General features: G+C 44.5%; 1 protein-coding gene across 1 annotated transcript in view; it reads left to right on the forward strand.

Moving 5' to 3' along the window:
- The window catches only part of TDRD9 (tudor domain containing 9), a gene marked incomplete at its 5' end in the record, with an annotated part of 109,976 nt that overhangs the window by 68,741 nt on the left and 26,501 nt on the right, over positions 1-14,734 (forward strand). The window contains 10 exons of the mRNA XM_082619783.1: positions 2,798-2,895; positions 3,438-3,569; positions 4,523-4,688; positions 4,777-4,840; positions 5,151-5,214; positions 5,620-5,664; positions 6,348-6,401; positions 8,594-8,710; positions 10,206-10,313; positions 12,281-12,381. Of these exons, the coding sequence (XP_082475909.1) occupies positions 2,798-2,895; positions 3,438-3,569; positions 4,523-4,688; positions 4,777-4,840; positions 5,151-5,214; positions 5,620-5,664; positions 6,348-6,401; positions 8,594-8,710; positions 10,206-10,313; positions 12,281-12,381 (949 nt within the window). The remainder of the gene's footprint in view (positions 1-2,797; positions 2,896-3,437; positions 3,570-4,522; positions 4,689-4,776; positions 4,841-5,150; positions 5,215-5,619; positions 5,665-6,347; positions 6,402-8,593; positions 8,711-10,205; positions 10,314-12,280; positions 12,382-14,734) is intronic.

Consider the following 14,734-nt stretch of genomic DNA (forward strand, 5'->3'; position numbering starts at 1 on the left):
ATTCTCTGCTATTTCTGAATAAACCCATTTTGCTGGTAAAATTACTGTTTTTATTTATTTTGAATATTTATTTATTTGGCTGCGCCAGGTCTTAGTTGCAGTACTCAGCATCTTTTAGTTGCGGCACTTGGGATCTTTTAGTTGTGGCATTCAGGATCTAGTTCCCTGACCAGGGATCGAACCCAGGCCCCCTGCATTGGGAGTTTGGAGTCTTAACCACTGGACCACCAGGGAAGTCCCAATTACTATTTTATTTTTAAGGTCAACAGTACCATTCACCTGTTGAGGGACATTTGAGCTGTTTCTAGTTCTTGGCAATTACAAATAAAGCCACTGTGAATATTGATGTACAAGGTTTTGTGCGGACATAAAATTGCATTTCTCTGGGATAAAAGCCCAGCAGTGCAATTACTGGGTGGTATGGTAAGTATATGTTTACTTTTATAAGAAACTGCCCCAAACTATCTCCATGGTGGCTGTACCATTTTACAGTTGTACCAGCAATGTGTGAGATCTGTTTTTTTCACGTCCTTGCCAGCATTTGGTGTACCACTATTTTTTATGTTAGCCATTCTAAAAGGTACATAATAATATCTCATTGCAATTCTAATTTGCATTTCCTTAATGCTAATGAGGTTAAATATCTTTTCTTATGCTTATTTGTCTTCTGTATCTCTTCAGTGAAATGTCTGTTCAAGTCTTTGGCCCATTTTCTAACTGGATTGTTTGTATTTTTATTGTTGAGTTTTGGGAGTTCTTTATATTATATATACTAGATATAGTCCTTTATTAGATAGGTGGTTTCCAAATATTTCACCCAGTCTATATTTTGTCTTTTAATCCTCTTAACAGGATATTTCATAGAGAAAAAGTTTTAAATTTTGGTGTGGTCTAACTTATCAGTTTCTCATTTTATGGATCATGCCTCTGGTGTCATGTGTAAAACTCTTCACCTAGCCCTAGGTTGCAAAGATTTTTCTCCTGTGTTTTCTTCTAGACATTTCATAGATATGTTTTGCATTTGTATCTGTGATCCATTTGAATTAACTTTTGTAGATGGTGTGAGGTTTGCTTATGGATGCCCAATTGTTCCTGCACCACTGTTCTCCTCCCATTGAAGGCTTCTGTACCTTTGTGAAACATCGCTTGGGTGTACTTGTCTGGGTCTATTTCTGATTCTTCATTACGTTCTATCATCTGTGTGTTTTCCTCTCCACCAATACCACACTGTCTTTATCTCTATATAGTAAGACTTATCATGAAACAGATGGATTACTCCCACTTTATTCTTCATTTTCAGAATTGTTTTAGCTGTTCTACTTTGCCTTTCCATATAGACTTTAGAATAATCTTGTCTATATTCACACACAAAAAAGCCTCCTGTGATTTTGCTAGGAATTGTGTTAACCTGTACATCAGTTTGTGGAGAATTGATATATTTGCTGTGATGAAGCTGCGTATCCCTGAACATACTGTGTCTCCCTTTATTTAGGTCGTCTTTGATTTGTTTAATCAGCATTGTGTTATTTTCAGCCTACAGATCCCTGTATATGTTTTGCTAGATTTACACCTAAGTATTCATTTTCATTTGGAGGGAGTATAATGATTGTGATGGCGTTTTTTTTTTTTTTTTTTTTTTTTTTTTCTTTTTGCCATATGCGGGCCTCTCACTGTTGTGGCCTCTCCCGTTGCGGAGCACAGGCTCCGGATGCGCAGGCCCAGCGGCCATGGCTCACGGGCCCAGCCGCTCCGCGGCATATGGGATCCTCCCAGACCGGGGCACGAACCCGTATCCCCTGCATCGGCAGGCGGACTCTCAACCACTGCGCCACCAGGGAGGCCCAATGATGGCGTTTTTAATTCCGGTTTTCACATGCTCGTTTCTAGTGTATAGACATGTGATTGATTTTTGTGTGTTGGTATTGTGCCCTGTGACTTGCTGATTTCACCGACTAGTTCTAGGAGTTGATTTTGGATTTGTCATTACCTTGGGATTTTCCATCTAGACAGTCCTGTCATTTGACGATACGGTGGGTCGACGGTGGCGGAGGCAGCAGTCTGGACTCTGCCCTCCGTCTCCTGTGGCAGGACAGCTGGTGGGGGCAGAAGGGGACAGGGGTCCAGGCTCCACAGGCGGGGAAGGAAAGCTCCTCCCTGGGCTGCCCCATGTTTTAAAAGCTGAGTATTGGTGAAGGATCCCCCCTCCCCACCTGTCTCCTCTCTCTCAGATTTTATTATGTTTGGGAATAAAGGAGTTTCCACTGCACAGGCAATACCATCACAAGAGAACAGTCGTTTATGGGATGGTCTCCATGGTCCAGGCCTGGTTTTGAGCTGTTTGCATGTGGTCACTCATTTCATATGAAGCCATTGTCTTGAAGGACGCCTTTGCAGAGGTGTTGGGATGGGTAGCAACCAGCCATTTCACTGGGGCTTCTCTCGCCAGCTTGATGACTTTCGTTTGGTGACCTCTGTATTTTTACCAGTATGAACTATGCATTTGCAGGAGATGTGTGGTATTTAAAATGTTTTGATTGCCATTGTATTTTGGGGCCAAGGTGGTTCTCTTTAGAAATATGCATTGGATTTTCCACTATACATCACTGAGTAGGAGTCAGTACTTAATCTGTATATAGAAGATCACTTCTAACGCTTATTCTGAAGTTTTTACCAAACTGACCTGGTTTGGTAGAAGATAACGGAAGTTTTTCTTAATATTTAATGGTTATTCTTAAATATATCTTTATGCTAGTGTTAAAGTAATTAATGCCAGAGATTGAATGTTTCTCCTTTGCAGGCCGTGCTGGACGAGTATCTAAAGGATACTGTTACAGACTCATATACAAGGATTTCTGGGACAACTCCATCCCCGACCATGTCATTCCTGAGATGTTGGTAATAAACTTTGGTCATCTTTATGACATAGTTTGTTTTTTGTAGACAGTTTTGCTAAATAGTTTAATATAATTTTGAGTGTCGTATGATTTTGATTCCAGAAAAATCACTTCTGATCAAACTCATCTTTAATCACAGAACTGGCTTCTATTCACTAAGCACCAGTGAGGGACTTCACGCCCATGTCACGTTTCTGGCCCTGTAGGAGGACTGTCCACAGACGCTGTTGCTGTGTGCTTTTATAGTTCGTGCTGTGGACCTGGCTTCTGTCTTTCCTCTCCTGCCTCTCTCTCCTTTCTCTCCCCGCTTCCTCTCCTTTCTTTCTCACCCTTTCCCTTTTCCATCTTCCCTTCTTTCTCTCCCTCTCCTTCTCTTCCCCCATCTCTTCATCTCCCGTTTCTCTCTCTCCTTCTCCCACCCCTCTTTCTCTGTTTTCCTTTCTTCTTTTTCTCTCCTTCTCTCTCTAAAGTACTAGTCATGTGAATAGGTTAATTGATTTACTTATTTTTACTGTTTCTAAATTTCAGTTTTGTTCTTTTCAGCGTTGTCCATTAGGAAGCACAATATTGAAAGTGAAATTACTTGATATGGGTGAACCGAGGGCTCTGCTGGCAACAGCCCTTTCTCCACCTAGCCTGAGTGACATTGAACGCACCATCCTTCTGCTAAAGGAGGTGGGACCATCTGATACTTGTTCGTGTTAGGAGAAGCTAAGATTTTTTGGGTGAATTTTAGAAGTTTCATACTGTGGATATCTTTAAGGTATTTTGACAGTTGTAAATAATCAGCATTTGCTTGGAAAAGCATGTCGTGACTGATTTTTGACTCCAGATTTTATATATGTTGTTCAGACCAGCTTTGTTAGTGGTCTGAAGCCGAAGCTCCTACTCTCTCACCCCGCCCCCGGCGGGGGGGATTGCTGTTTGTGGGCGGGGCTGAGGAGCGCCGGATGGGAGGTGGCAGCCGTAGAGCTCCGCTCTCCTGCCCTGGCTCTGTGAGCCTCCTGCCCACTGCCCCTCCACTTCTGCCCTTCACCCTCATGCCAGCCTCTCCTCTTCCTGTTGCCGTAGCCCTGCCCTGCTCCCGTGATTCTCTGACTCTCCTCCGACCCACGCTCCGCTCTCGCTGCTTGCAGTGCCCAGCGCCCCGGCCTGGGCGCCTCCACCTCTTGGGGCTGTGGACATCCTGCCTCGGGCCCTCAAAGCTGGGGCTGCCTCTGGTACCTTGGGTACCTGCTTGGGCGCCCGTAAAACACATTTAGTCCAGTTGAGGATGTCGTTTTCTGGGCACAGTCTGTACGTTTTGGCCGAGTGACCACGCGACGTGGTGGCTGGAGGTTTGGTTTGGTGCTGTGCATGCCATGTTCGTTAAATCTGGGACTTAAGTAGACCTTTGTGGCGTAGCTGGGGTGTCACCTCCCAGCATTAAAAAATAATAAAATGTGTTCTGAGTATCAAAAAACGAGTTAAAAAACTTTAGTATCAATCTTTCATAAGTTGACTTAGGTATCTTTTAGAACCTTATTCACCAAAATTCGGTCGTTTCCTGTTTTAAACTCCCTGCCTGAAGGAAGAAAAGAGTGTGAATAAATCAGTGCTTGCTAACTGCACTAATTTATTTTATAAAGGTTGGAGCACTTGCGGTGAGTAGGCAGAGAGGAGATGAAAACCCCCATGATGGTGAATTGACCTTCTTAGGAAGAGTTTTAGCCCACCTTCCTGTTAATCAGCAACTTGGTAAACTCATAGTCCTCGGACATGTGTTTGGATGTCTAGATGAGTGTCTTATTATAGGTGAGTGTGGGAGCCGAGAAGCGGTAATGGAGGGTAATGTAAGACTACTCCAACAGTCTTATCTTCTCTTTGTTTTTTCTCCTGTTAGCGGCATCTCTTTCTTTGAAGAATTTTTTTGTGATGCCTTTTAGGCAGCATCTTGATGGATATAGGTATTTAACTTCATATTTTTAAAAGTCACTGTGCTGGGGCTTCCCTGGTGGCTCAGTGGTTGAGAGCCCGCCTGCCGATGCAGGGGACATGGGTTCGTGCCCCGGTCTGGGAGGATCCCACATGCCGTGGAGCGGCTGGGCCCCTGAGCCATGGCCGCTGAACCTGCGCGTCCGGAGCCTGTGCTCCGCGACGGGAGAGGCCACAACAGTGGGAGGCCCGTGTACCACAAAAAAAAAAAAAAAAAAAAAAAAAAAAAAAGTCACTGTGTTTTAATGGTGTCAAGTGACACTGTTTGTCGTCTGTTTATAGGAGCAAAGTGGATTTCTGTGGCAACAGTAAGAGTGACTGTGCTGCGCTTGTTGAAGCGTTCAGGGTAAGTTTTCCCAGCGTGAGCTGTGAAGGCGGCTGCCACCGCTTGTCAGCACATGCCGTCTCCACCAGAAGCACCGTGAGGGTTGCCGATGTCCATTAGTAAGCAAAGTGTGTTGGGAGATGGGGACTTCCCTGGCAGTCCAGTGGTTAGGACTGCACGCTTCCACTGCAGGGGGCGCAGGTGCCATCCCTGGTCGGGGAGCTGAGATACTGTAAGCCTCGCGGCACAGACAAAAAAAAAAAATTGTGTTGGGAGAAGTAGATGAGGGTGGGAGTCCAATTCTATGAAGTAGATTGGAAAAATTAAATTTGTAAATGTTCTGTGGTCAAAATTTGTTGAAATTGGACTTACTCTATTCACTAACCAAATTTTTTTATTTTGAAACTCTGGATCGTTTGTTTTTAGGCTTGGCAGACTTGCAGACAAAGAGGAGAGCTGCGGCATCCGAAGGTCGGTGAGCTGTTTCTTTGTGGATGGCTGCCCGTGTCGTGGAAGCTTCCTGAGCCTTCTCTAGCTCAGCCTCAGCGCTCTGTGTGAACTGGCAGTGTTCAGCCTGAGCGGAGGTCACTGTGGACGGTCCTTAGGGTCCGCAGGCCAGGGCAGCTCCTGGGCCCACCTTCAGCTGTAGTCACTTCCCAGAGGCAGCCGCGCTGCCTGTCGCCCACCCCTGGGTAGTAGTGACCCTTCCTGTGTCAGGAGCCTCTTAGCTGCCAGTACTAAATACCTGTGGGACGTGCCTCGGCATGTTGGCTCAAAACTAAGAAACCCAAAGCTTTTCCTTCTGCTGTTTTCAGCAAAGTTTTAGAAAATGGGCTTGAAAAAACCAACCTGTTAGCCTTCATTTTTTTGGGTGGGCGTGGTTGCATGTTGTTCTTCTCCTTCTAAATTGACTAGGTTCAAAAGATTGTTGATAGGTCTGTGTGTTTAAATTTGCCATGCCTAGATGTATCCTTAAAATAACTACATGAGTTACTCGTGAAAGGCACCTTTTACAGAGTCAGCCATATTATTTTTCTTGTTGGTATATATTCTTTTTGGTATATACTTTTAGCTGAGATATATGTATTACAGTAGCCAAATTAGCTCTCATTTGTTACATTAATATTGAATATTATCCTTTTATGTATTTAAAGGATGAACTTGACTGGGGACGGTTAAATTACATTCAAATCAAGAGAATTAGAGAGGTAAGTTATAAATTCTTTGAATGCAAGTAAAGATGACTTATCAAATGTTTATCAAGTACCAGCAATACCCAGGGTAGCAGAGAGTATCCAAGAAGTACATCCTCGTTTCCAGCTTTGGTAGAACTTATGTGTTCCATTCACGGTTACAGTTGACTGCAGCTGAAGGACACAGATTAAGGTCAGCAAAGGTAAGAGGCGGGTGGGAGGAGCCAGGAGAGACCAGGTGCCGGCTTGCAGCCGTCCTCTCCCGGTGCAGTCTTCTGGGCAGCACGATGTGTGACATCCCGCGTGAAGTACTGCAAGCCAGGGAGGCTGTCCCGAGCCTTGGCGTCCAAGGTTTTATTGAGGGTTGGTTACATAAGGGTGGGGTGCCCTTGGCTGACCTTAACTTCCTTAGTTTTTAACCTCTCCAGAGGTTACTGATACTGTATGTCCCCACCATACAGAAGTCACATTGCTACCATGAACTGTTTGTTGTGTCCAAGGCCTCAGGTAAACAAAGTCACTCTTACAAGGCAGGATATTCCAAGGGCCTGGAGGTGAGCTGCCAGGAGCCAAACCTTTCTTTGGAATGTCCAGGGTGTGGACAACCGGGCCTGCTGACTTAATCCTTTATTGCACAGTTTGCAAGACAATCTGTTTTATTTTTATTTTCAGAGAACTTACTCTTGGTTTGATTTGTTAGTTTTACTGTGCAGGTGTTTTGAGGGAAGGGGAAAGGTGGAGGATTTCAAAGGATTGATTTTTAATTTTTTCCATTAATTTAGTTTTTCTGTGTCTATTGGTTTACGTTTTTAGGCTTACTGAGATGAGAATTTAATTTATTAATACTTTCAATCTTTCTAATTAAAGGTATTTAAAGCTGTGAATTTTCTTATGAGTACAGTTTGGGGCACATCTCATTGATTTGTGACATGTAGGGATCTCACTGTTATCCCTGTCTGTAACTTATTTTAGTGTTCGTTTCCTCCTTGATTCAGAGTTTTTAGAAGAATATTTGAGTTTCCAGGTAGAAATATTTTTAGGTATCTTGTTTTTTTGTTAATATTTTTGTTTTTTATTGCATTTTGATCAGAGAAAGTGACTTGCATAATTTTTAGTTGATTTGTAATTAGAGAAGTTGTATGTATCAATACTACAGCCTTACAGAAGATTTTTTTTAAAATAAAATTATTTTTTATTTATTTATTTTTGTCTGCATTGGGTCTTTGTTGCTGTGTGCGGGCTTCCTCTAGTTGCGGTGAGCGGGGGCTACTCTTCATTGAGGTGGCTTCTCTTGTTGCGGAGCTCAGGCTCTAGGTGCGCGGGCTCAGTAGTTGTGGCACGCGGGCTCTAGAGCGCAGGCTCAGTAGATGTGGCGCACGGGCTTAGTTGCTCCGTGGCATGTGGGATCTTCCCGGACCAGGGCTCGAACCCACGTCTCCTGAGATGGCAGGGAGATTCTTAATCACTGCGCCACCAGGGAAGTCCCCTCTTTGCTTGTTTTGAATCACAAAAGAAGTATACGTTTATGGCAGAGGTTTCGGAAGTGTTTAAAGGACTTAAAACAAAGGCTGTGATCATGCTCTCCTGTTCCTCTGACACCTGTAGATGACTGTGTTTGTGCATTTGCAGTGGTTTCCTGTGTGTGCGCGTGTCTGCTTATAAACTGGGATCATAAAGCATATACAGCTTTGTATCCTGGTATTTTCTGTTAATATTGTATTGAGCATCCTTTCCATTCTTTATTAATTAATCTTTAATAAGATGGTTCTTTAAATGAGTTTTTAAATTTTTTCATTTATTTTTTGGCTGCATTGGGTCTTCGTTGCAGTGCACGGGCCTCTCATTGCGGTGGCTTCTCTTGTTGCGGAGCACGGGCTCTAGAGCATGTGGGCTTCAGTAGATGTGGTGCGTGGGCTCAGTAGTTGCTGCTTGCAGGCTCAGTAGTTGTGGCACACGGGCTTATTTGCTCCACAGCATGTGGGATCTTCCCAGACCAGGGCTCGAACCCGTGTCCCCTGCACTGGCAGGCGGATTCTTAACCACCGTGCCACCAGGGAAGTCCTAATAATATGGTTCTTAATAGCTGCAGTGTTTCATCCCATAGACATACTAATGCTTTCCCCATTATGTACTACTTTTCTAGTGCCTTCGCTATTCTGAATAATATAATCACTTGGAGACATCATCTCCCAATGTGTTTTTCTTAGGTGGCTGAATTATATGAAGAATTGAAGACTAGAATCTCACAGTTCAACATGTATGTTGATTCCCGGCGGCCTGTCATGGACCAAGAGTATACATATAAGCAACGATTCATCCTGCAGGTACTCTGGAGTTTCCTGGATGTCTCTTCCTGGTTCTTTCTGCTTATTAGGTCTTGTGGTTTTGACAAGTGCTTATTTCCTCCTTTTTTTTTTTTTAATGATTTGGAAAGCTTACAGTTATTAATTAGAAATCTGACGGCTTTTTAAAAAAATTTATTTAATTAATTTATTTTTGGCTGCGTTGGGTCTTCGTTGCTGTGCACGGCTTTCTCTAGTTGCGGCGAGCGGGGGCTACTCTTCGTTGCAGTGCGCGGGCTTCTCATTGCAGTGGCTCCTCTTGTTGTGGAGCACGGGCTCTAGGCACGTGGACTCTAGAGCGCAGGCTCAGTAGTTGTGGCGCACGGGCTTAGTTGCTTCGCGGCATGTGGGATCTTCCCGGACCAGGGCTCGAACCGGTGTCCCCTGCACTGGCAGGCGGATTCTTAACCACTGCGCCAGCAGGGAAGCCCTAGTTCCACTTTCTGATACAAATCATGCCTCACAGGAGATTTTAGGTCCATGGTGTTCGTACTGTGTTTGGGCACCAGGGAAAACTCTGGTCTTACCTAGTTTAGGTTTTCCATGTCATTGAGTTGATGATCCAGACCCATTTCTAATCTCTGGAGTAGTGTTTCTAAAGACTGCTAAATATTATTACTGCTTCTGGAGAGATCCTTTTGTTTTGGCTTTTAAGAAAGTAAAAATGCTCTTAATATTATTATGTGGCTCTTCCCTTGCACTGAAAAATTATTTTAACTTTGGAGGCCATGATCAAATTAGCTTGTTGGATGGAACCTTCTAGGCATTGTGTAGAGGGAAGTGTGTCCTAGAAAGTTGGCCAGTGCTTCTGATGTAGGGACTCAGAGGAGGAGTACTTCTTGTATGTGTCAGTGTGTTGGCTGATGCATACAGAATTGGGTTCTAGGTGGATCCTGTAAACTGGGGGATGCTGGGAAATGGACTGTTTCTCTGGATGTAAAATTACTTGAAGTTTAGGAGAGAGTCTTCCATGGGTTTATGTTTCATATGGTATATTTTTATTGAAGAAGGGACTCTTCGTAGCATGCTTTTAGAAGTGAATATTGGATGCAAGCCTGCTGCTCTAAATCTAAGTGTCTTAATTGTAATTTTATCTAAACATTTGGGAAAGGGCTTGACCCACAGAAGTAAGTAAGTCAGGGAAAATGTAGAAAAAGTTGGCTAACCCCCGGGGCTCTGTGTGTTCAATCATTTGTATCCTTGTTCAACTCACCACTGTTTTCTAAACCTCATTCTGAGAAGTACTCAGGCTCCTTGGAGGAAAGACCATGTAGAAAGTGTTTTGGTTTTGGGGAAGTAACCAGAATTGTGACTTTCTGCTTGATTGGTTTAAAGGTCCAGTGTTTTTTTTTTTTTTTTTTAAACATTAAGCTCATCTTTTATATTGTAGATGATATTCTGGGATGAGATTAGTATATTGGTGAGATAAAATGATAAAATAATGCTGTTACTTCATGAAAATAAGTTTCTCTTCCAGGTTGTATTGGCAGGTGCTTTTTATCCAAATTACTTTACTTTTGGGCACCCCGACGAAGAGATGGCAGTGAGGGAGCTGGCGGGCAAAGACCCAAAGACAACCATTGTGGTAGGTGGAGAGATTGGCAGCCTTCTCTCGGGTGGAGGCCGGGTGCTCAGTTTTCAGATGAGCTTCATTCCAATGTGGCGAACACGGAACATTTTATTTCCCCACTTGCCTCTATTTTTTTATAAGTACTAAGTGGATTTTTTTCCCCTAAAGTGAATTTCATGGTTTGTCTGACTTTTTCACATGCATCCACTAGTTCCTCAGTCTCGCTTCCTGTTTTGCAGACCTAGCCTTAAAAAAGAAAGCCGTAAAAAAAAAAAAAAGAAAGCCTTGCAGAGTTAGGTATTCATGGCTAACCTTGACTGCTGATGTCCCATTTTGAAGGATTTAAGATGCTTCTCCATAAATTTAAGAACATTTAGTTAATTGACAACTTCATTTTACACAAAGTAAAGAGTTATTTGGTTGGCACCTTTGTACTGTGATTTAAACTCTGATCCCCATTCATGCTTCATAGAATCACCTATAGAGTGTTTGTTTATTTTGAAATTCAGATTTGAGGCCCTGTGGCACAGAATCTGAAGTAGAAAGTGTGGCCTGGAAATTAGTGTTTAACATGAGCTTTGGGCACATCTGATGGTCAGTCCCAGGCACTGACTATCAGATCAACATTTGTGGACCCTTTGTTTAAACCTGAGCACAGGATCACTTCAGGGTAGGCAACTGGAATAAAGCATTTGGGAATCGGGCTTTTAGCGGACCCTGGGTTCCATGACCGGCCTGTGTCTAATAAAAAGGGGGTAGAGAGCGCTTGCAGAGTTCCTGGCCTAAAGTAAACACGCCGTCATTGCCAGCTCTTACTCCTCTTGTTTCCATCACACTGTTACTGAAGAAGGAAGAGTTCACGAGGGAGAGGGTCTCTGCAGAGCGCTGGAGCGGAGCTGGTGCTCACACTGGGGACCAGAGGCAGCTGAGATGCAGTTTGTACCTGGGGGCGGGTTTTACCTGAAGGGGCGGTCATTGGCTCCTTATTGCTCTCGAGGAAGTGTGGCTGGGCCTCTGTTCGTACTGAGACCGTCATGGTGGACCAAGCCCTTCTGGTTGGCTTCCTCTCACGCCTTGGTGGTGCTCCCTCCTGCCCTGTGCACCAGGGGAGGGACCCCACAGCACACTTCCTCAGACGTGGGCTGTGCTTGCCTCCTTCAGCCACCAGGCAGCCTGTTCACCTTGCACTCTGGGGGCCAAAAAGTTACCTGCTGTATGTGTTACAAAAACTAAGTGTGGCTGGTGTTTCCGTAGCGCTTATCATCTGAGAGGGCCTTTGTCGAGTGCTTGTTACTCATTCTTCTCTGAGTCGAGGACTTATTGTCCCCCTTAATTAGTGATGTGGCTGTTGGGTCCTAGGGTGGCTCCATAACTTTTTGCCTGCAGAACCCTGACAAGCCAGGACTTGAGCTCAGACCTGAGTCCCCAGCCCTTGCTTTTCAGCCACCCACTGCCTCTCATGGAGCTGTGCTGGGCCCTGAGATAAGCAGGTCACAGGGCAGGGGACTCCCAGTTTCGCGCCGGAGCTCGGAACACAGATTGCCCTGATGGGAGGGAGAAAGCGCTCGGAGAGGGAGGGGTTGCTGCAGCTCCTTTCCTGTTAGTGCAGCCTGCGGGGCGAGGACGCACCCCCTCCTCCACCAAGTGGTGCATTTCCCTTTAACGTTTAAGTTCCTGCTGTTGCCTATATAGAAATACTATGTTTTAAAAAGATGTATTTAGTCAGCTTGGTTATTTTAAGGTAAAAATGAAAAATAAGTCTTAACTTTTCTGTATCAGACTTTTGGACTCTTTTAACAGGGGAAGAATTAGCCTCTGTTTAACATGTATTATTAAAACTTATAATTTAGAAGTCATTAGTCCTTAAATACCCTGCTGTCGGGTCTACGTCTTGTGCTTAAAGACAGCGTGCTCTGTTTTTGTGAACATTATGACCGTGAGCTCTGTGTTTGCTCCTGTTAATGCAGTGTGGTGTTTTACAGCTGAAGCACGTTCCTCCCTATGGATTTCTCTACTATAAACAACTGCAGTCTCTCTTTAGACAGTGCGGCCAAGTCAGATCCATCGTGTTTGATGGTGCAAAGTAAGTAGTGTATTTTTGTAATCCACCGCAATTATGAAAGAACCACGAGATTTTATGTTTACAGGGGCTGATTCCTTCAACTTCGGGGCATGTGGAAATGGGTCGTCAGACGGGCTGCTGAGGACACAGCTCTTAAAGCACAGCTGTGGTTTATCTTGTTGTCAGGAGCAATTTATCTTCTCTTTCAACCACGTTCCTCCTAAAGGATGTCTGGTGCCGAGAAGGTTCAGTAGCGCGATGAGGTCCAGGGCTGGCGCTCTGGGAGTGCCCTGCACTCGGGCGTGGCCGTCCGAGATTTCACAGTAAGTCGCCGGCCGCCAGAGATGCCTGCAGGAGAGTTTATCTGCTTATAGTTATTTAGAACTTACATGTCCTAAATATTTTTGGAAGACAGATATTGCAAAACTCAGTTACATTTGGCCTATTTTAATTGCAGATAAGGAATAAGTGGTGTGTTTTGGAGTGTCACTTTGAGTTTTCATTTCCAAGAGAGAATGCTTATGCACAGAAAAGGCTATTACGGTTTTTAAATTGATTTTTAATTTTTAAAATTGGGAGCTTCCCTGGTGGTGCAGTGATTGAGAGTCCGCCTGCCGATGCAGGGGACACGGGTTCGTGCCCCGATCCGGGAGGATCCCACATGCCGCGGAGCAGCTGGGCCCGTGAGCCATGGCCGCTGGGCCTGCGCGTCCGGAGCCTGTGCTCCACAACGGGAGAGGCCACAACACTGAGAGGCCTGCGTACCGCAAAAAAAAAAAAAAAAAAAAAAAAAAAAAAAAAAAATTGGAAAAAATTTTCTCGTGTCCTACACATTTTTTTTTTTTTTTTCTTTCTTTTTGCGGTATGCGGGCCTCTCACTGTTGTGGCCTCTCCCGTTGCGGAGCACAGGCTCCGGACGCGCAGGCCCAGCGGCCATGGCTCACGGGCCCAGCCGCTCCGCGGCATATGGGATCCTCCCAGACCGGGACACGAACCCGTATCCCCTGCATCGGCAGGCGGACTCTCAACCACTGCGCCACCAGGGAGGCCCGTCCTACACATTTTATTTAATTTACAAAGCTTTGTAAATCTAGTAGATAAGAAATACTTTTAGTTTTTCTTTGATTAATGTCCAATAACTCAAGTTGAGCCTATTCATTCTGCTTAAATTTTGGATTAATTGCCTCACACATTTTAGGTTCCATTCCTGTGATTAATATATTGATTTTCTTTGTAAGCATGTAAATGCCTCACATGGCAAATATATAACCCTAATAAGTAAAGTCTTTCTAGGTGCTTCTAACAACCATTACAGATTTAATTAAACTTAGTGTCTCAAGTTTTCTTAAATATTCTAATATAAATTAGCAGTCAAATTCTTAATCACATACAAAATGACTTACTTAAAGTTGGATTCGTGTAGCTAAACCATCTTTCTTGAATACGGAAAGTCCACTTGCCTTACTGAGACTCCAGTTCTATGTGCGTGGGTGCTCTTTGGACTGATTTGGATGGTGCCGTCTGGGCTCTCACTAAGCTTGCAGCGGGCTCTTTCCTTAATCCTTACTGCTGGATTGCATTTGGTGTTCATTTCTTCTTCTTTCTGTCAGGGTTATCTCTGTAGGTATTCTAATTATATTTTACTCGATTCCTCAGATTTCTGGTGTTTAGTCATAATACCAATGTCATACCAATTACTTGGGGATGTAACAGTGTTCTTCTGGTTATACCAGTTCTGTGCATCAAATATTAAAGGCAGAGAATGACATAAAATAGTTACTGAGTCAAGACTGTCCTCCCCCTTGGGATCCAGCAGGACCTGCTCTGTGCAGGACCAAGGGCACTGGAGCACACGTCGTACATGGGCGCACAGTTTCCTCCTGTAAGACATTTTCAAATTAGTGGTGTGCATGGAGAGTAAAATCAGTTCCACAGATGTTTGCCCATCGTGAAGTGTCCTAGGAGAGGCCTGGGGGGTTGGAAGAAGGTATCGTATCTGAGGCTCAGAGTAGGAGCAGTGACATTCACCTGGGCCTTCCTCTGGAGGAGTTGGAGGGGCCTGGAGGGGAGGCAGCCCTGGCAGGTGGGGCAGGAGCCCAGTGTGAGCGGAGCTGTGGTTTGGGAAAGCGTAGGGTGTGTGCCAGGCACAGCCAGAGCCCTCTTGCCGGGAGCTGGTTTTGTGTCAGATTGAGTCTGAAGAGTGGGCATCAGGTGCTGCCTTTAGTATGGTATTTGTAGCCAGCTGACGAGTATGAACGTCAGTAGTGGGTATTTAGAGAGCCCTGGGTGTTCTGACGAGAACTGTGTTTTGTAGAACTTAATTGGGGAGTGGTGAGGAGGAGAAGAAGCCATCCAGCATAAGCTTGGCAGTCGT

The sequence above is a fragment of the Mesoplodon mirus genome (assembly GCF_964341445.2).
Source record: "Mesoplodon mirus genome assembly, chromosome: 4".
NCBI classification, from domain to species: Eukaryota; Metazoa; Chordata; class Mammalia; order Artiodactyla; family Ziphiidae; genus Mesoplodon; species Mesoplodon mirus.